The 22,810-nt window shown below is 38.0% G+C and overlaps 1 protein-coding gene across 1 annotated transcript; it reads left to right on the forward strand.

The window, feature by feature from the left end:
• The first annotated feature begins 362 nt into the window (after positions 1–362).
• On the forward strand, positions 363–21,293 carry colq (collagen-like tail subunit (single strand of homotrimer) of asymmetric acetylcholinesterase). Its single transcript, XM_016287425.1, has 17 exons — positions 363–536; positions 1,711–1,820; positions 2,081–2,176; positions 4,158–4,202; positions 4,612–4,638; positions 7,054–7,125; positions 8,442–8,504; positions 8,617–8,643; positions 8,752–8,796; positions 8,889–8,924; positions 9,061–9,141; positions 9,230–9,326; positions 10,070–10,182; positions 10,347–10,466; positions 13,213–13,339; positions 18,989–19,091; positions 20,437–21,293. Exons 1-17 carry the CDS (start codon positions 446–448, stop codon positions 20,504–20,506), a joined length of 1,323 nt encoding a protein of 440 aa, XP_016142911.1. The 5' UTR covers positions 363–445; the 3' UTR covers positions 20,507–21,293.
• The last annotated feature ends 1,517 nt before the right edge of the window (positions 21,294–22,810 follow it).

Genomic DNA, 22,810 nt, shown 5'->3' on the forward strand with positions numbered 1-22,810 from the left:
CTTCAGCAAAAATGATGCAGGGTGGTGTTATCGATAAGTGAATGGCGGTAGTTCACCATTACCTCTGGCATGACACCCTGTCATTTCAATGTCATTTCTATCCATACTGTTTTGTTTTCTCTATCCATTTGAGCGCTGGCAGTAGTGACAGGCTAATTTTGGCTACAGCGGGCAGCTGACCGGCTGCCTCCTGTATATTTAGCTCAGGGCCAATATATGAGAGAGGTGTAAAAGACATTGGCTGGCATTCACTTCTCCTAAAGGCGTGGATCTTGTGTGTGTGTGTGTGTGTGTGTGTGTGTGTGTGTGTGTGTGTGTGTGTGTGTGTGTGTGTGTGTGTGTGTGTGTGTGTGTGTGTGTGAGCGAGGCGGGGAGAGAGAGCAGTAGTGTGGGACTGCCTCAGATCACTCCTCGGTGCTATTGGAGGTAGACCGCAGCCGGCAACATGATTCTGTTCACACTTGGACTATATTTTCAACTCCTCTGCTATGTGGCATCATTCTCTTACATGGATAATATATTCCCTCTTCCAACAGGTAAGACATCACTCTTTTTTTGCACGTTTGGTATGCTGATATTAAGGTTTTTCTCTTACAGAGAGAAGTATGTTTGCACATGACATGCAACGAAAACACCAGCAAAAACATATTTGACTGACTCTGTAATTTCACGAGTCATGCAAATTAAATAAATGCAGTTGCAGAATATTGATAACATGAATTAGGCTGCACTGCTCTTTTTGTGATATACAGTATATTGTGTGCCAGTATAGATTGGCTTAAATATTATGGGGAAAATTTTGTATTTCAATACTATACTCAACAATTTGGAGTCTGCAGGCCTGTAATAAGAATAAAGTAAATATTTTTGTCATAATTTTGCAATAAATTTCACCAAAGGCATCAATTAATTATTTCTGGTTATTATCTCTGATGGCAAAATGGCTGTTTCAGTTTTGTCAGCCAACACTGCAGTGAAAAGTTTAATTAGGCAAGTGCTTGTTTTTGCAAAGTTAACATCTTTCTGGACTTTCTGTTTTAAAGTATGTATGTATATATGTATGAATGTATTTATTTAAATAAATCAAATATATATTTCCTCTGCACAACAATAGGGGTATGTGTACTTTATTTATGGTCACTATTGCTTCTGCACAACAATGTTTTATTTATAGGGTATTTTTTTTAAAGTGTGTTCATTGTGTATGTTGTATGTATTTGTAAAAAGTGAAAAAAAAACACTAAATATTTATTTATAAGATTTTAAAAAACATTTTTACAGCAAAACTGTTCAAAACAAGTTTCAAATAATAAAACAATACATATACTGTTCAAAATGACAGTGGTTGTCAGATCATATTCATTATAGTAAATGCAACTATGAAAATTCACTAAAAGAATCAGAAAAATCCCATTGATGAAGTCATTATAAATGCCTCAGAAAAGTGAAATTATTTAGAAAAGAAATTATTTCTATTTTAAGAATGATTTAGAAAAGAAAAACTCTAGCATTACATATTTGCAGATTAATCTTTAGTTTTAGTAATGAAGGACCTTTCATTACACTCTTCATTTCATCTACCTGATAAGTATCATAGTATAAAACACACGTGTTTCAGTCCCTCTTTTCCAAAACTGGAGAGAAACACTGTTCCGCTGGACCACGTGTCTGCTGACATGTTCCTCATGAACCTTATTTCCCCTCATCTAGATCTCCAGTTGCTGGAAACCAGGAAGAAATTCAACCCCTGCTGTTTACTGAGTCCACCTCCGCCCCCTCTCTTCCCTCCACCCCCTTCCCTGTGGCGGCAGAGCCCTCTGGTGAGTCCTGACGCATGACCCCTGATCAAGCACCTGGATTTCTTGTGTAGGTTCCAGGTACAACAGGGTTCAGGGTGTCAATAAATACATTATGTCTGTCTAAATGACCACAATCGTTTATGGTGATAAAGAAATATAATAGATGTAAATTGAACCACTGAAACTGCGAAAACTGTAACACTTTATGGACTATTTTTTCTATTTAACATTTTCCCATTTCCATCGTTTCCAGATGTAATTTTCTATGACTTCTTTTATAGACTGAGACTGATGTTCCACCAAATGTCCCATACAATCCCACACCTCAAACATGCTCCCCAGGACCTCCGGGACCAGCAGGACCTCCTGGCCCTCAGGTATGTGCTTCCAATTTTCATGTTGAGGATGAAACATAGTTGGATGTCCAACTATGAAACAGGTGACTTTAAGGCATATTTACATACATTTTTGGTACAAGATTTTCAAATGAAGCCATGCATCTGTAAACAGCTTTTTCCACATTGAGTGAAATGTCATGCCGCAATGATAGTTGCTCTGTTTGGAGGCTTGGTTGATTTTGTATACTGTTCAAATGGCAAAGACTATGTACAAGAACATTTGACAAGCTAGCTAGACAGAAAGAAGGACCAATGAGAAAAAGGAAAAATCTTGTTTAGATTTGTTTAGATGTTCAGAACATACATGTATTCATGTTGCTTTCATGTGGTTTTAAAAAACTTTAATACCATTTTAATACCAGAAAAGTTTCAGATTAATGCTTGAAAATTTCATGTGGTGTAACTATAAAAGAATAAAATAATTTTACTTACGCCGTTAATACATGTGGGTGTATCATGATTATTATTTAAAAAAAAAAAAAAAAAAAAAAAAAACGTGAATTATTTATTAAAATGTATGTATTTTTAATGAGAATTGCTTACCACCTTAAATCTTTTGTGTTTATAATAATTAATATTTAAAAAAAAAAAAAAAAAAAAAAGAATCGTGAATTATTTATTAAAATGTATGTATTTTTAATGAGAATTATTAATTCATAAATTATGCTTTATTGCACCACAAGACATTTTACAACCAAAACTTGCCATTTTATAAAAATGTCAAATTACTTATAATTTATTGCTGCATGTTTTTAAATGATGGACACACCACATGACCTTGATTTGGTAATGTGAAAAAAAATATTATTCAAATATTGAAATGTTTCAATAATTCAAATATTTCAATTAGTGAAGCAGTTTGGATAAAATATTCTTTCTGAGAAATACTAATAAACAATTAGGCAACAACAATTATATTTATACATAAATTACTTAAATTACTTTATAACCCCTTTTTTTGCTTTATATAATTTTTTTTTTATTCAGAAATGTAAAAACCTAACCCATCATAGAAGAGGATTTATTAATGACATTTTTATTTCTATTTCTATTTCTGAAAATATGAATTGACCCAGACAAAAAATAGTGTCATATCACTGACCCATTAGCCATATTTACATGTACAGACCCTGACAAAACCAAATGTTAAAAACTGTCTAACACTTTTACAGTATAAGTAAAAGCAAGTCACATGCATAGTTGGGGCTTCAAGGAAGCAGAGTATTGGGTTGTCACAATGGTCAGTTCCAGCTCTGTAATTAGCCTTCAGAACCCTCTCAGCATGTGAGACCCGTGTGAGTTCCCCAGACGTCTTTCTGTAGTGACACGGATGTGACCAGTTTGGCCCCCCACGACACAGCAGGCCATTAACGCGCCCCATTTAGAGCAGATGGAAATAGACCTTTTTCCATTGCCAGCCTCTGCTCCACCGTACCATTCTTAGAAACAACCCCAAGAGAGACACCCACAGACTCTCAAAACCCCACAAGTTCAGTCCAATCTCAGTACAGTTTGATCTCTGTCATAGGTTATCAATTGTGTAGCAAATATTATTGAGATTGTCAGCCAAAAACATTATTTATGCATCCTTTTGTAACACTGAAGTTTGCAACAGCGATGATAGTTTTAAAGGTGCAGTGCATAATTTTTTCATTAAAACATTTTTCAAATATTAGGAAGCCATTCATAGGCTGATTTCCACAAGAAGTTCCAATGCTGTGACGCTTTGACCATTGTTTTGTTTGAGTTTAAGGTGGGGCTATCGCTTTTATGTCAACCAATAGAAGGCAGGAGGGAAACCTGTTTGGAAACAGTCATCATTTTGGCATTGAAATGATTTACAACAATTATAAGTTGTAGTCAACACTCTTGGTCAAAATTAAAAAAAAATTATTGCTGCTATGGCTTTAGCAAAAGGTTTTGGATAAGCACTAAACAGGTATGTTTGTTTTATGATCAGGGTCCTGCTGGACTGCCGGCACCAAAGGGACCAAAGGGAGATAAGGTACGACATATACTTATGTAAATATAATACAAACATACAACAGCATGAAAAAAGAGGAAACGAAAGAGAAATTAGGCTGACTAAGTGGTCCAGTGAGTTAAGGAAGCAAATAAGATTCTTGTTATGGTTGGACTTTATTTTACAGTCCTAATCAGCATGTACATACTATGTGCTTCTTATAGTAATTATAATAACTGTGTAATAACTAGGTACTAACACTGAACCAGGCTGTTTTTGCTAAAAACTGTTGAAACTTTATTAAAAATGTCTTCTTTTGAAATTATGACTCAAGAAATTATAACTTTATTAACTATTCCTTTATAAACTATTCAGTGACACCCAAGACTGTGTATACTGTAACACATAGATGAACTGATTTGTTCCCTCCTCCCCTCCTTTATGTTGCTAGGGTGAAATTGGAAGACCCGGACAAAAGGTGAGACTCACTGTCCTCTGTTTTCCAATAAGTGGATTTACTTTGAAAAAAGGGAAGAAGAAGGAATGAGAGATGCACACACTTTTACAGCTGCAGCATAACATGAGCTGAAGGAAATTCATAGCAAGCGCAACCTTGACAGATACACAGGTCACATGATTCCACATGATCTTCTGTATGTTATAAGCAGCAGAGAGCTAAACATCAGGGGACGCTTGTGGTCACCATCATTAGGTTCAATCCACAATGGAATATCCTCCTGGAATGGAATGGCTCCTGTCCCACAATCACATTGTGGGCATGTGTGGTTTCCTGGAAGTCATTTGGGACCAGAGTCAGTAATACCTACAGCGGGGCTGCGGGTAAACCGAGAAGCCACTAAACTGCTGCACAGGATTTTGGGTGTGCTGGTGCATTGTTTTACTCCAAACAGGCACTGAGGCTGGAGTGCTGCTGGTGTAGGAAGCTTTGCAGCATTGCATAGTAATTTAGCTTAGTGCTGGGGCAGCCCAATAAATCATTTGCTCTCCCACAATGCCCGGCTCCTGCCCTTAGCACATAATTTAATTAAAGCCAGGAGACTGATGGGGCTCGGTTTAGTTTGTTCTCTCTCTCTCTCTCTCTCTCCATCTCTTCTGATGGCTGTTTTGTCCCTCAGAGCACTCAGAAGACATGTTGTCCTCACCTTGTCCTTACTGCCCTGCAATTGAGCCTCCAATTGTCTTTAGGAGTTACACGCATTAGATGCGTTGGAAAAGGGACATTTCTGATGTACTGTATTAATGTTGTTATCGTTAACTAATTTTCTGTAATTCAAAGCTTAAATGAAATAAAATATAAATATAAGAAGAATTTTCATGACTGATTCAGGGAAATGCATGGCTCTCCTTTTAGAGCCAAGTGCTACATTTGATTTGGTTCGCAATGACATACTCTGTCCCCACTGGAGACTTGTGTGGGTGTTACTGTATTACAGTGGTTTCACTCTGATTTGTCAAATAGGTTCGTCTTGGCAGGGGTAGGCAACTTCTGTCCTAGAGAGTCGCTGTCCTGCAGAGTTTAGCTCCAACCCTAATCAAACACACCTGAACAAGCTAATCAATGTCTCTCAGTCTCTAGGACTGAACTTCCCTGGTCTGAGGCATCACTCATCTTCAAACATATACCTTTTGGTTGCGGTGTTCTGCAGGGATCAATTCTTAGACCTGTGTTGTTTTCCCTGTTTATGCTCCCCCGGTTTCTGTTTTTGATAAATATGGCGTGTCTTTTTATCTATATGCCGACAACACACAAATCTATCTTACGTTATAGCTTAACAATAAACACTCTCTTCACCAACAGTTAGAATGCTTATAGAAATTAAGCTATGTTTTAAGCTATTTTTTCCTAATCTAAATGAAAAGAAATACAAAATTATTATGTTTGGCCCAAAGATAAAAAAAATTTTATCTTGACATTTTTATACTATAAAATATGCAGTGTGCCAGAAATTTGGCCATCCTATTTGAATGCAGCTTAAAGTTCACTGCTGTTGTCAAGTCATATTTTTATCAACATTGATTAACATTGATTAACAAGAGACATTGATTAACCTTCTTACTAAAGTTAAGGTCTTTCATCCATGAGCAATTGAAACTCAAGCTTCCATTTCCTGTCTGCAGCTGGACTGCTCAAAGGGACTTGCAAATATAACCACATTACATATTTTAATGTCTTTACTTGCTCCCTGTCAAGTATAAATTAACTCTTATTTGTCTACAAAGCCCTCAATACCTGGCACCTCAATACTTGCTCCTGTATACTTCTTCTAGAACCTTAAGATCATGTGACCTTGGCCTACTCACTGTGCCCAGAGTAAAACTTAACTTCTCTTGTAGATTGATGATTGTCTATTACATATTTTGTTTTTATTTCTATATATTGTTCCCTTTAAATTCATTATTGTTACCTTTTGATTATTTTATTAATTGTACAGTGCTTTGGTCTACTTTGGTTGTGTTTAAATGTGCTCTATAAATAAACATTTATTGACTGATGAAAAACTTAAACTTAAAAAAGTTTAAGAAATGTTGCCTTGGCAATAACTGAAAAAATAAATTACGTTTTAATTAAAATCATCCTAATCATTTTATTTTGTGCGGTAACTGCTCTGAGCCACTGCATTGGACAGCCAAAACCTGTGCACTAAAGATATATCAGCCAAAATAATGTCAGCAATCTGAGCATGCAAAAAGATTGGACGTTTTTTTAAGCCATAGAAGATTGGATGTTTATTAAGCCAATAACACTTTATCAAGACATTAATTTCAGTGAAATCTGCCAATATGCAAGGATATATGGAGCTGATTTAAAGCTTAGAGTACTTTTAAATGTATATTTCTCTCTGTGTGTAAAATTATGCTGTTTGTGTTACAGGGACGGACTGGCCCTCCTGGTCTCCCAGGACGACAGGGACCAAGCGGATGGCAAGGACCAACTGGGCCTAAGGTGAGTAATTAATTCCATCCTCACATTAGAAAAAGCTCACCAAGGCTGCATTTTTTAATAAAAAATAATGTAAAAACATTAGTGTTGTAAAATATTATTACTAGTGCTGTCAAACGATTAATCACGATTAATCGCATCCAAAATAAAAGTTTTTGTTTACATATGTGTGTATACTGTGTACATTAAAGGGGCCATATGACGTTGCAAAAAAGAACATTATTTGGTGTAATAAAATGTGTTTATGCGGTGTAAAAAACACATTATTTTCCACATACTGTACATTATTGTTTCTCCTCTATGCCCCGCCTTTCTGAAACGCGTCAATTTTTACAAAGCTCATCGTTCTGAAAAGGGAGGTGTGCTCTGATTGGCCGGATATCCAGTGCATTGTGATTGGCCGAATACCTCAAGCGTGTGACGGAAATGTTACGCCCCTTACCATACTCTGATGCCGTGTCCTGGTACGACGAGACAAAACCAATAAAACCCATTATAAACGAGGCATTTGTTGCATCCAGTGGGGACATAATTACTGATTATAAGGACGTATACTGTCTTTTTACGCATTGCGTTGTATCGCAATGCGTAAACAAAACACCATTTCTGCATTTGTGATTGGAGAAATGACAAACAACAAGCGCCACTCTACGCTGCTCAAAACTCACGTTTGAATCATCCATCAGTGGCAAATCCTTTAAATATGAAAACGTACTTACAGACTGGATCTTATCTATTCACGAACAGCTTGAAACACTCCAAAGAGAAAGGAAAACTTGAAATTGCACCATATGACCCATTTATTTATGTATATATAAATGCAAACACATGCATGTATATATTTAAGAAAAATATGTTATGTTCATATATTAATTATATTTATATATAATATAAAATATAAGAATATAAATGTATATACATGTAACAATTTTCAAAATATATATACTGTATGTGTGTATTTATATATACATAATAAATATACACAGTACACATACATATATCATGTAAACAAAAACTTTTATTTTGGATGCGATTAATCACGATTAATCATTTGACAGCACTAAATATACAGTTTAAAATAGTCTTTTAATTTAATATGTTTTTAAATGTAATTTATTACTCTGATAGAAAAGCTGAATTTTCAGCAGCCATTACTCCAGTCATCAGTGTCACATGATCCTTTAGAAGGCATTTTAATATGCTGAATTGTGCTCAAGAAACATTTCTGATTATTATCAGTGTTGAAAACAGTTGAGCTCCTTAATATTTTTCTGGAAACCATGACAATGTTATTCCTGTGACCCCTGTGTTTTTAACAGGGGGAGAAAGGCGACCCTGGGCTGATGGGAATGCCAGGGGCAAGAGGACCAATTGGACCCAAGGTCTGGACAGCATTTTTTCCCCCCTGAATTAGGACTCTTACAGTCATACTGCCTTGTCATATGGACATAAAATACTGTACCCTGTTCGCTGAATATTGTTCATTTATTGCAGGGCTTACCTGGACATAAGGGAGAAAAAGTGAGTTACCTCTCTGAACTCACTTATCATTCAGTTCATTCTTTAATTTTGTACCCCAGTTGTTCATCGTTAAGTTATTCTTTTGCTGTTTCGATCTTGTCCTGTTAGGGCTCACAAGGTTTCAGAGGTGAAATTGGCTTAAAAGGTGACAAGGTAAGTTACCATAGTGCAATTAGTTTTATTCTGCAAATTGTAACTGGTCTAATCCATCATTTATTTTTTTGTACATTTCTGTACTGTTTCAGGGATCAATGGGTCTTCCTGGAATGCTTGGCCAGAAGGTTCTGAAAATATTATTATTTCATATTATTAGAAATATATTTTTTAAGTTATGGCGTAGTTAGTATTATATATAAAAAATAATTGGTCTATTATTTATTAACATAATGAAACAAAGGCAATCTTATAATTTCTCAGGGTGAAATGGGCCCAAAAGGAGAACCTGGAAGCTCAGGGAACAGGGGACCCACCGGCCGCCCAGGAAAAAGAGGAAAGCAGGTGATCCATCCCCAAACACATAATAACACATGATAACAGTGCAAAAGCATTGGAAATAAATGACCATTATTATTGATTTCTGATGCAGGGTGCAAAAGGTGACATTGGTACAGTTGGACCCATGGGTCCTGCAGGCCCTCAAGGGGCCCTTGGTCACCCTGGCCCTCCTGGTTTGCCTGCCTCAGGTATTAAATTTGCATACAAGTGCTAATAGTTCTCAAATCTCTTGTGGTCTCTAAAAAAGTATAGTTTCTTTGGGAAAATTGCTTGGAAAATTTAGAACATAAAATTAAGTAAATTAAAATAAATCTCATTTTAATTTTTTTCATAGTATTTTATTTTATTATTATTTTTTTTTATTAATTAAAATTAAGAAAATGTGGCCATTTCTAATTATTGGGAGGTGTGTGGGGGGGGGGGGGCTGTTGTGTCTTGTCCCCTTCATTCTAATTTTGGGGGGGGGTGGGGGGGGGGGGGGGGCTGTTGTGTCTTGTCCCCTTCAATGACAATAGTGGTAACGGCTCTGTCAAGATCACATGGTGATATTGCAGCATTCGCCATGTGCAGACGGTGAAGCACATGGATCTTAAATCACTGTAGGAAATCCCACCACTGGTCTATTTAGCTTCAGAGGCAACCTGATCCATGACTGAAACAGAAGCCCCAAAGGAGACTGAAGCCATGACATCATGTCCTTAACTGACGGCCGGAGCGGCCAAGCTTCTCGCAGAATTCCAAACATTATGTCATCACTTTATTCACAGGACAGCTGCTGTCTTGTTTTGGTTTCTGTGCATATTAACTCAATTGCTTTCTCTTCGTGATAGATGAGGGCCAGGGTTAGTAGCTCTTGAAATCACTCCATTACTTTGCATCACATGGAGGGACATTTATGCCTTCGGCTTAATGTTGTTTACCTCTCCTCCAGGACTGTACATGGTAGGACAGAAAGGAGAGAAGGGACATCCTGGCAGCCCGGGACGCTGCGGCTGTAATGCCCCCTCCTTTGACCACTGGGGCAGCTATCCCAGAGTGCCAGCGGTAAGCCAGCAATGCAGCACGCTTTACAAACTAAGCCTGAATATTCCCAGATATCTGTGCACTGCACTGTATTGAATGTTACTTTTGGATGATATTCAATTTTAAAACCATTCAATTCATTTAGCCAGTAAAGCAGTTGATAATATTTCATGTCTGTGCTGCAGATCTTTGTGGTGAATAACGAACAGGAGCTGAACCGCCTCCAGACTGATAACGCTTTGGCCTTCCGTAAAGATCAGAGGTCACTTTACTTCAAAGACATTGATGGCTGGATGCCAATTCAGGTGCCCATTATTGTTGTAATCTAAACATAAACAGATGGCATAATACTTGTCCAGAACTTTTATTTTTATCAACTTTTTTAGTGTTAAAATTATGTGTGTTAAGAAAAACATATTTTAGGTTGTATGTGGGTCAATATCACTATAGAGTGCCTTTCAACCCTCCCAATGCTAAAAAATGTGGCTTTAATTTCCCATTCACTTTGTCATATCATAAATAGTAGACACTCAAGTACTATAGAAGCATATTAGCTGAGCTCCTCTTTTTTAGATAATCATGGGCCATTATTCAAAGCATAAAACATAAGATATGTCCACCCTGTCATGGACATATATATTACTGTTAAATACGTTTTCATTGCAAAATTAAGATGCAAATTATATTTTCTGAAAGGTATGATCCTAAACAGTGTTGTTAAAAAAATAATATAATAATAATAATAAATAATATAATTACATCCTCAATCACATTGAGCATCCCTATGTCTACTCTATCGAGTCTAAGTGGCCGACAGGGTGGAAATTTTGAGCTTCAATTAGCATATTAGCTTACAACAAACTGTGACTAGCTTAATATTTAGTCTGGTTGTTGAAGAGAATTTGGTATATTTAAACTTACATATTTTGAAAATACTGTATTCTAATCACTTCTGGCATATTTTATGCTGTCAGGGTGGACATGTTAAGCTTTGGCAAAGCAAGTATGCAAACCCACGAAGAAAATTAGTCAAATGAAAAGTCACCAACTTGCTCACCTCAGCCGTTGAAATTCCCGCCACTAAAGAGACAAAAAAAATGGCTAGAGTTAGCAGAGGCGGCGGATTCGACGAAGGAGCGGCCGGAGGGCCACATATGACAACCCTGGGCTGGACTCCGCTTCGTCCACGGTGAAAGCCGATCCGGCGATCCACAGCACAAAGTTGTAGTCTTTCCTCAGCAACCAGCACGGATCAGCTGTAGGCATGACGAAGCAGATATCGTCCTCTTTTGGAAGGCTGAACAAAGTAGTTTCGCTTTCACATCGAATCACACAGCGCCTTCATGACATGGCGGCGGCAACAACAATACTACAGCGAGAATAAAAGTTACGCCTTCTTTCTTTGCGTGAACATTTGGGCGGCCTTATGCAAATCTTCCCACATAGTGATGTAGATATGTGGGGGCATGTTAGAAAGAGCCGTTTTGGGTAGGTGTGGCTGACTCTTAACTTTTATAAAGAATATCTCTTTGGATTTGAGACTTTAGTCTTTGCAACTTTACAGATCTTCTTTATGCACCAAGAGCTTGTAACACTTCAAAGAGAAATTGAAATCACATCATATGACCCCTTTAAAGGGGCGGATTCCCCATTACGACAGGGTGGAAAACCATTCAAGGGACATGGACAAACTCTTCTTTTTTATTAAATAAAAATATAGTTTTTATTACCAAATGATCAATACACTCAAATTGAGTAATCTCTTATTTACCAAATGTGCAGTGCATGGGACAGAAAAATAACATGCATCCTCTTACACAAAACTAAAAAAAAAAATCTAGAAATTGTATCTAAAAGCATAACTTGTAGCCAAGTTATGCTTTTGTTATGAATATAAAAACTTAGCCTAATATAACACACCCTTTCATAGTCATTTTATGTTAAGTTATGAGTTATTGGAAAATTTGTTATTTATGTACAGGACACCAAAAGGCACCCTACAGTGATATTGACCCATAAAAGGTTTACTATTTAGTTTATATTTTATCATAAATGCATATGATTTTTTTATCATAAAAGACACTACAGGCAAAATCATTGTTTTTTCCCACACTGGTAAATTTTTGCTATTTTGCTTCCATAACTTGTCTTCTTTCAGACTAGTGAAAAAAAAATACATCCAAAAAAAACATTTAAGTTTTTTTTTTATCACACTTTTATCTATTTGTGTCTGTAGATATACTTTACAATTCATATCATTAAAGGACGTTTTCTCAAAATTCGTTTTTTTTTCTCTCTCTTGCACGGAGCCAGAAATCTACTTCAGTATCACTTACATACACCAAGCTTTACAGTTTTATTCCTATGTAATTCTGAAGTTTTTTGCAGAGAGGTTTGTTTATATATCATTATTTGAAAATTGAAGATTTTCTGCTTGTTGACATTTTCTTCTGATTTATATAGTGATATCCAAAATCCCCTTTGTAGTATATACTAAAATCTGATTTTTGTTTTGTAAATGTATGCAAATTAGTACATACTTAATTAGATAATGCCTCATTTACCTATTTTATTTCAGAAAACGTAATAAAAAACAGTTGTCTTAATGTACTTTAATTTAATGGTGATATCTAACAGTTAATAATAGTTTTAATAGTATTATATAATATACATATTTATAGTAATTATAAAAATTATAAGTTTTACCCTATTCACCTGTAGTGTATTGCTTTAATATATTTGAATTTTTTTTAAATTTATGATTGATTTTATATTTTTTAATTTCATCATTTTTAATAGCCATGTGATGTGACAAATGAATTTTTAAAATTGCAAATATTTAATGTAGTTTGTCAAATTATGTCATAGAACTTTGTATAGTAGGCTAAATATAAATGCAAAAATAAAATATAATATGAATTGTAGCATGTTAATATGTCAATTTCCCAAAATAATTTCATGTCAGTCTGTTTTTGAAATGCAACTTATTTCTTAATAGTTTTACACAGTGATTTTAGTCTCCAAGGTCTGTAAAAGACTCTTTGATTGCAGTTAACACCATTCCAGTCGATGGAGCGTGATCCTGACCAGGAGGGTTTCTGCGGAGACAGCATCGTGCAAGTTGAGAATGGAGAGGAGTGTGATGACGGAAATAAGGTGGTCACAGATGGCTGTGTCAGTAAGTATCAGGTTGAAACAGAGGCGCTCCAGCTGACAGCTTATTCCCAACAACATGCTGTAATGCAGTTTAACGTGAAAGTGCATTCTAAAATGGGAATAATCCGGTCCTGTATGGCAAATGAAGCCGAGAATAACACCTTCATTCAGAAGTCACCCCAACATATGTGCTCATAATTCATTACACGGCGCTCTGGAATACTCCATTCTGATTGGTCGATCACTGCATTCTGCGGTCAAATATTTTTGTACAATGACCGCTAAACTGTAGAGCTGGCTTTTGTCCCAGGCATTCTGGCCTTGTGTCGCACCGTGCTCTCTTTCTTCTCATTTAATGATTTAACATTCAAATCAATATTTATGTAAGGAATAATTGAAGACAGGCAGTTGAATTATTAGGAAAATAATGCATACCCAAATTGGTAATGCAACCAACAGCGTGAAGCAGAGTATTTGTGTGTTTGTTCATTTATTTTATTTATTTTGTGTGCCATGAAATAAGCTGAATAATATGCTGGCATGTATTAAGAGTTTATTTTGCCAGCCTGTACATTAACAGACTGTACATTATCTCTCACTGTAAAAAAAAAATAAAGATTTAACAGTAAAAACCTGTTAACTGGTTAACAGTAAGTTCCCTTATTCTATAATGTGAGAAACTAAATAAATAAACAAATAAATAAATAAATGTAATTTTACAGTAAAATACTGTTAAATGTAAAGTTTCTGGAAGTGAAAAAGAATAAGTTGTCTTATAATTTGTAGTGAAAAACAATATAAATTGACATTCCCAGTGCGACAACTCACATTTGATGGTTTCTTCATTTAAATAACTGTTTCTCTATCGAACAGTCTCTTCCATTGCGTTGCTAGGCACATGGAGAAACTCCTGTTTACTCTAAATACTGAAGCCTGATTTGTTCACATTCGTGTAGGAGCACGAACAAGTTGTCACCGATGACTCTAAAGTCGCTGACAGCTTCAGATGCAGAAGATTGTGTGTGTTCCGGTAAGGACCCTGGCACCCTCACTTTGAAGCAACCAACACAGCCCAGCATGGACAGTGAGCAGTTCCGCATCTTCTCAAAGGCTGTGGAAGACCTCGCCTTGAACTGGTTGGCTCCTGAAGAGCCCTCCCGCAGCTGCTTAGATGAGTGGTACCTGCAAGGATGGCGTCTTTGTGGTGAATAACTAACAGGAGCTGAGCCGCCTCCAGACTGATAATGCTTTGGCCTTCCATAGAGATCAGAGGATGCTTTACTTCAAAGACATTGAAGTCTCAGGCTGGCCCAGTGCTTCACAAGTTTTTCAGGCTGAACTTCTCTGCACAATGGATGAGTCTGGCCAGAGTTCTGATGCCTCCAGGGAGCTGTGCACAGCAAATGAACAACTGGCAATTGGCAAGGCCATGGCCAACCTGGTGGTGCTGGAGCGCCACCTTTGGCTCAACATAACTAAGATTTGAGAGGGCACCATGTCCTGGTCTGCTCGGACAGCTTGACAGTGGTAGCCTTTATAAATCACCAAGGCGGTGTCAGGTCACACTACCTTTAAAGGATGGCGAGACACCTCCTTCTATGGACACAGTATAATCTGCTCTCACTGAGGGCAGTCCACATGTTGGGCAGATTGAACCAGGGTGCGGACATGCTGCCCCAGGACAATGTAGCTCCAGCAGAATAGAGACTACATCCCCAAATGGTTCAAAGGTCTGTCTTCGGGAGGGCAGAGGTGAACCTCTTCACCTCAGAAGACAACTCTCACTGGCCAATATATTTCTCGAAGGAGCGGGATGCTCTGGCCCACAAATGGCCCAGCGCTCGCCTGTATGCCTTCCCTTCGATTGCCCTACTCCCTCAGGTTATCAGACTGTTCAGGGAAGTCGGGTGTTCGGTCCTCTTGGTGGCCCCACTCAGGAGTAATCAGACGTGGTTCTCCCAAGTTGATTCAGCTGCTATCAGCATCCCCTTGGCCAATTCCATTGATCCGGCTCTAGCTGTGGAGCCTTTATGTTTGGCCCCTCAACGTGAGTCTTTACAGCTCCCAGTGAAGGTGGCTAATTCCATTTTGGAGGCTAGAGCCCCATCTACAAGACATCTCTACACCCTTAAGTTGTCTTTTCTAAATGGTGTGCAGCACGGAACGAGGACCCAACCTCTTGTGACATGTCATCCATGTTAACCTTTCTACAAGAGCTGCTGGACAAAGGGCCCACTCCTTCTATTCTCAAAGTGTATGTGGCACCCTTCACACCGAATCACGCTCTCGTGGCTGGCCAGTCAGTCAGAATAAGTTTTTGAAAGGAGCTTGAAGACTAACCCCCCTCATCCTCATACTGTGCCGACATGGGACTTATCCATAGTCCTTAGGGCCCTACGAGGGTCTTCCTTTGAGCCGCTCCAGTCAGCCGACTTAAGGCCTCTGTCACTTAAGACTGCCCTACTTCTGGCATTAGCGTTGGTCAAGCGAGTGGGTGACTTACACTGTCAGTCAGTGCTTCATGGCTTGATTTTGGGCCTAACAACTGTAGTCATCCTCAAACCAAGACACTGCTATGTGCCTAAGATTCTCTCCACTCCGTTCAGAGCACAAGTTATCACCCTTCTGGCTCTTCCTAACACTTCCTTTACTCTGCCCGGTTCGGGCTCTTAGAGTTTAAATAGAGTGCTCTAGCCACTTCTGGCATTCAGAGCAGCTCTTTGTTTGCTTCGGAGGCCACTCTAAAGGGCTGCTAGTCAGACTATCTTGCTGGATATTTGAAGCTATAGCCCTAGCTTACGCCTCAGTGGATTTGCAGTGTCCTATTGTAGTAAGTGCCCATTCTACCAGAGGAATGTCCTCCTCCTGGGCTTGGTCCAGCAGAGTGATACAGTGAATTGGTGATACAGTGGGGAAAATATTTATTTGATCCGCTGCTGATTTTGTAAGTTTGCCCACTTACAAAGAAATGAAGGGTCTGTATTTTTTATGGTAGGTTTATTTTAATGGATAGAGACAGAATATCAACCAAAAAATCGAGAAAAAACACATTATATAAAAGTTAGAAATTTATTTGCATTTCAGTGAGTGAAATAAGTATTTGATCCCCAAGCAAAACATGACTTAGTACTTGGTGCAGAAACCCTTGTTGGCACAGAGGTAAGACGTTTTTTGTAGTTGGTCACCAGGTTTGCACACATCTCAGGAAGGATTTTGATCCACTCCTCTTTACAGATCCTCTCTAAATCCTTAAGGTTTCTTGGCTGTCATTTGGCAACTCGAAGTTTCAGCTCCCTCCACAGATTTTTGAGACTGGCTAGGCCACTCCATGACCTTAATGAGCTTCTTCTTGAGCCACTCCTTTGTTGCCTTGGTGGTATGTTTCGGGTCATTGTCATGCTGGAAGACCCATCCATGACCCATCTTCAGTGTTCTGGCTGAGGGAAGGAGGTTCTCGTCCAAGATTTTACAGTACATGGCCCCGTCCATTTGCCCCTCAATGCGGTGAAATCGTCCTGTGCCCTTAGCAGAAAAATAGCCCCAAAACATAATGTTTCCACCTCCGTGCTTGACTGTAGGGATGCTGTTCTTGGGGTCATAGTCAGCATTTCTCTCCCTCCAAACACCGCGAGTCGAGTTAATGCCAAAGAGCTCAATTTTGGTCTCATCTGACCACAGCACTTTCTCCCAAGCCTTCTCTGAATCATTTAGATGTTCTTTGGCAAACTTTAAACGGGCCTGTACATGTGCCTTCTTGAGCAGGGGGACCTTGCGGGCACTGCAGGATTTCAGTCCATTGTGGCGTAGTGTGTTACCAATGGTTTGCTTGGTGACTGTGGTCCCAACTGCCTTAAGATCATTAACAAGCTCCTCCCTTGTAGTTCGGGGCTGATCCCTCACCTTTCTCATGATCATCCTTACCCCATGAGGCAAGATCTTGTACAGAGCACCAGACCAATGCCGAAACAACCAATCGATGGTTGTTTTGTATTTCTTCCATTTCTGAATAATCGCACCAACAGTTGTCTCCTTCTCACCAAGCTTCTTGCTGATGGTCTTGTGCAGATCTACAATCTTGTCTCTGACATCCTTTGACAGCTCTTTGGTCTTGCCCATGGTGGTGGGAGAGGTTGGAATGTAAGATACAGATTATGTGGACAGGTGTCTTATACACCTAACGAGCTTACATTAGGAGTAACTTCTTAAAGTGACATGACTGATCTGTGTTCCACATGGGCACATAACCAATCTGTGGGAGCCAGAATTCTTGCTGGTTGGTAGGAGATAAAATACTTATTTCACTCACTGAAATGCAAATCAATTTCTAACCTTTATATAATGTGTTTTTTCTGGATTTTTTGGTTGATATTCTGTCTCTGTCCGTTAAAATAAACCTACCATAAAAATTACAGACCCTTTATTTCTTTGTAAGTGGGCAAACTTACAAAATCAGCAGGGGATCAAAAAAATATTTTCCCCACTGTATCTGTGCAGCTGCCGACTGGTCTTCGCCGTTTACCTTCACCAGATTCTATATCTTGGAGGTCCCTGGCCTTCAGGCATGGATTTTGTCCGCTTAGTTTACCTAATCCCCTCTATGAGTGGAGAAGGTCTTGTAACATGGACCCCAGCCTGGTGGCTTATTTCTCATATTTGGCTCATGCTTCTTAGGGGCCATAATTTCGGGTTCTCTGGGGCTGGGCTCACAGAGCAGCTTCGTTCTGCACTCATGGTGCCATTGGATGCGTTCCCCATATGTGTAGCAATGCAACGGGAGAGACTGTTCAATAGGGAATCCTCCAGTTACTAACGTAACCTCAGTTCCCTGCTGTGCTATAAGGCTACACAGGAGTCGATGACTGTCGCTATTAGTCGAAAGATTCGGACAAAATGGCACTAAGAGCCGACTTGTATAGCAGCTGGCTCCACTCCTTTTGGCGGGTTGAAGTGCCATTTGTTCGTGCAGATGCACAAACATGAACAAATCAAGCTTCAGTATTCAGAGTAAACAGGAGTTTCCAGATATATGTAGCAATGCAATGCTCATTCCCTCATCTCAGGGAACCGAGGTAGTAACACCAGGGCATTCTTCTTAGTTTAAAAAAAAAATGTCTTTTCACTTATGTACATTAGGGTTTTGTGTTATATCTCAAGTTGTTTAATTAATGATTATTGCATTATTTTAGTGTTATGTCTGTTTGCCAAGTTGGTGTTTTGTATTCGTGTAGACATTTCAAAACTGATTTTAATAATTTGGTATATTAACATTATCTCAGTTCATAAAATCTATGTTTTTAATTTGAGTCTGTAAAGCTTAAAATGTACATTTGCTACTACAATCCCAATTCCAAAAAAGTTGGGACACTGTACAAATTGTGAGTAAAAAAGGAATGGAATAATTTAGAAATCTCATAAACTTATATTTTATTCACAATAGAATATAGATAACATATCAAATGTTGAAAGTGAGACATTTTGAAATGTCATGCCAAATATTGGCTCATTTTGGATTTCATGAGAGCTAAAAATTTGAAACTTCCACATCATTGCATTCCGTTTTATTCACAATTTGTACAGTGTCCCAACTTTTTTGGAATCGGGTTTGTATATCGGTGCCAGCTTTTTACTGTAAATTTCACCAATCTTTTGCTGCTTCTTTTTTCTTTTTCAGAGTGCAAACTTGCATATTGTGGGGATGGATATCGCTATGAAGAAGCAGAGGAGTGTGATGGAAAGGATTTTGGCTTTCACACATGCAGATCCTTTTTGCCTGGGTAAGACTGTTCAAGCCTGTTTAAAATGGATAGGGTGAAGCTAAAATCCCCCTGAAGGAAAATGAGCCATTTTTCACGTCCCAAAGAGTTTTAATATTATTTATTTCTTTACTGACTATTATACTCTAGCACAGTGTTTCCCAACCTTTCTTTAGTCGCGGCACCCTTTGGAAATTTTAACAAATTTGTGGCACCCTACAAAATAAATTGTCACAATATTTGAATTTCTAACTTCGATGGGATACTTTGAAAAAGTGTAGATATTCGGTACAGCAGGAAAGAACTGCAGAATATACTGTCATACAGATATTTTTTAATATTATTAACAAAAATTGTCCATCAATGGTGGCAATCAGTGGACTGATTTCTAATGAAAAGACCAATTTATATGACAGATTTTAATGTAGGCTTTAATTCATATGTAAACATTGTGAGATAGCTAGTTATAATGGTAATTAAACAAAGTGTATTTTTGATTTTACAGTTGGGTAATTTTGTTGCAGTAGCACGAGATAGCTTGATTTAAAACTTTGAATTGAATAAAAAATGAAAAGGAGATCAAGCAGTTAATAATAAAACAAATAAAGAACAAATAAAGAAATTACTAATGATAGCACAAATAAAAAAATAACGATAGGGCTACAAATGAAATAAATTGCTTTTTAGTATTTCAGGTAGGTCTATCACACAGTAGGGCTATTAAAATAATTATTATTATAATTTTTTTTACCAATTATCCAAATAATGTTTAATCCTAGAAAGCTATTATTATCAGAGGACATGTGAGCATAACGGTTAGCAGATCAATGAATGAGAGGGCAGCGTTACCAGAGTTGCCCATTTACCACACCTTGTTACAGCACAGTAGGGCTATTGCAAACAGAAACAATACTGTACTACATAGAAGTTTCCTGTGAGCTCGATTTTTGAGTGGACTTTGCTTTTCCGATGAGCATGAACGGTATATGAGTGGAGCACTCACATGGGCCATGAGCGACTGAGCGGAGTGCACACACATAGAGTGGGATAATACGCAGAGCGTCACACTACGTGAAAGTGAATCCTAAGCGGTGGACTAATTTTCGGCAGCCGGAATTTCAGTGCATCTCTAATTATTGGCGACATCAGAAATGGATATTATATAATAGCTGCTTTTATGAACATTTATAGCAATTTAAAAATATTAAAAAATATTTTTTACACTGCACCCCTGCTCTCGACAGACGGCACCCCAGTTGGGAAACACTGCTCTAGCACAATGTTATATTAAAATAATATTTTGAAAGAATTTTGCTTTGATTAAATTAAGTTTGTCCAAATAGCATCCCTGTCTTTCTGTCCACAGATCTTATGGACATCTCACGTGCACAGCTGACTGTTTCATTGACTCAACAAACTGCAAGTATTTCACATGAGGACAAAAGAAAGTAGTGTCTTGTTTCAGCTGGCGAGATCCATATAAACGACGACACTGAAAACCATAGATTCAGTGGATAAACTGAGAGTAGAAATCATTGATGGTATTATCACAAACACATTAGCTGAACTCCTCCGTTGACATGATGCTGAGAGGCCATGTAGCTCACTTGGGAAAGGAACGCTTGGCAAAGCCACGTTTGTGCTCGTGCTCTTAAGAACTCTTAACAGGACTTCAGACTCCATTCTCCATTCATTCAGCCTCTGCAGCCTGCCATTCGGCCCTGGCTCGACATTTGGCCAGCGTGCTTGGCTGCACTAAAAGGAAACAGGTGAGTTGGTTGCTTCTTGGAGATGGGTAAAGGACTTCTCAATACCTCAAAGTACTTTAGTACTGTTTCAGAGGAAAGCCGTTTTCTCCTGGTCCACCCCACCTTCCCTCACATAGGGTGCTCTGTATGTGGAATGCAATATGACGTTGTTACTATAGTATTTTGCATGAGGCTGAGATTGCTGTAGACATGTCAGCAGAGATCATTACCAAGGCATGTAACTGAAAAAACAAAAGTGGCTCATATCTTGAAATGTAATATTATGCAGGCATAGACCAAACTGGTGCTTGGCCTTGGAAGAAACCTAATAATTTCATTATTATCTTAAATAACACTGATGTACATTAGGTTTAGTACAGTTTTGCATACTGGGTCCAAAATTAACTTGTTGCCATACAGCCCAATAATGGGTAAATTGAAGAAAAAATGGAATTTAAGAGCTCATAAAATGGCATATATTCTGATTGGAATTCACCCTATAATAATGCTTTTTTCATTTCTTTGCAAATTGGATGTCACGGTTTGTGCAGTTTGTTGTCGCGTTCAAATCACACATGGAAGCAGATCAACTAGACTTTGAATTTTTGTTAAAATAAGGTACATTTTTGTCACATTTACAACCATTTTACTCACCCTTATATGAAACGCTACCTCTCATAAACCATTTACACACTCATTTTAGTGGTTTCTTGCAATTTGCATTGTTGCAGTGACCCAAATGGCCAGTAAAACCATATACTTAAGAACCAAATTCACATTTTACTTCAGTTTGGTGCATGGCAGGTGTTATTTTTGGACCCTGGGTATAAAAGGTGTGTTTTCACAGACTATTTAATGGAAAAAAGGCTGCATAAATGCACTTAAACACAAACATCCTAAATATTGTCAGTCAGTAGTATTATTGTGGTTAAAGATTAGAAGGCCCTGCTTTCCAGGCTCTCTGTATGTTTTATGGGTTCACAGTTAGTTAACATTTCCATCATAACTCAGGAAACCACTTAAAGATATCCATAACCCATCCACCTCCATGTGTGGAGTAGGGTGCACATATTCCACAGTTTAGCTTAGTTCCACTCTGTTGTTTTGTGCTTCAAGATCTTGAAGTAAAGCAAACACTGCTTATTTATTGGGTTATGGGTCTGAAAATCTTAAAATAGGGAGGAAAAACCAACCAATCTCACGAGGAAACCTAACTATTTTACAAGGTGGCGATTTGTTTGAATTCAAACAATGTGAAGCTCTGTCCCTAAACCTAACCATCAGTGAGTGGGGTGTAAGCAGATTACAGATGTATTCAATATAGCCATCAATTTGGCAAAATAGTTCGGAATTGCCGTGAGGTTGTGTTGGAAAAACCATTCAGTTGTTATTGAACATTTTGTACTGTCTGCTATTGCAGGGGTAGCATTTTGCTGCTATTCAGGCTAAAGACTGTTGGATTACGGCTGGACAGTTTTTGTCGTCCCAAAGGCTTTAAACTGATTTATGCCAAAGTCCAGTATATAATATGCCAATATACCTCAGCATATACGATGTGCTTTAGCCTTTGTGATTACAGGACCTGAGGTGTAGCATACAGCACTTACTTACTGTTAAATTCAGTGAAATCTTGCTTAAGTATCTTTGAGTTTTTTGATCGAGCCAGTTTTCCATAAGCTATATGATGCATTTGCTACAGAAAACTCTGCTTACATTTCTGGGGTGATATTCCTGACTTACCTGTAGATTTCATGTAAAATATTATGGATATATTATCGAAATAAGTGTCTTGAATTTATTATTCCGGTGAAACTGCATGTTTATATTGTATACTCTTGTTCAAAAGAGCAAAATTGCCACATACATTGATGGCTTAGGACAGGCAGGCATTTTTGGAGTTAAAGTGCAGTAAGCTTGTAACTGACTGTTATCCTCAGATTTGTACAAATTGAGGAAAGATGTTAACATCGAATATTGCACAACAAACAAATG

This window comes from Sinocyclocheilus grahami, unplaced genomic scaffold (assembly GCF_001515645.1).
Source record: "Sinocyclocheilus grahami isolate Dianchi unplaced genomic scaffold, SAMN03320097.WGS_v1.1 scaffold222.1, whole genome shotgun sequence".
Classification (NCBI taxonomy): domain Eukaryota; kingdom Metazoa; phylum Chordata; class Actinopteri; order Cypriniformes; family Cyprinidae; genus Sinocyclocheilus; species Sinocyclocheilus grahami.

Coding starts and splice junctions, on each gene's coding strand:
- colq (XM_016287425.1), top strand. CDS start 446: ATGATTCTGTTCACACTTGGACTATATTTTCAACTCCTCTGCTATGTG. Junction 7,126..8,441: donor AAGGACCAACTGGGCCTAAG/GTGAGTAATTAA, acceptor TGTTTTTAACAG/GGGGAGAAAGGCGACCCTGG. Junction 10,183..10,346: donor GCTATCCCAGAGTGCCAGCG/GTAAGCCAGCAA, acceptor TCTGTGCTGCAG/ATCTTTGTGGTGAATAACGA.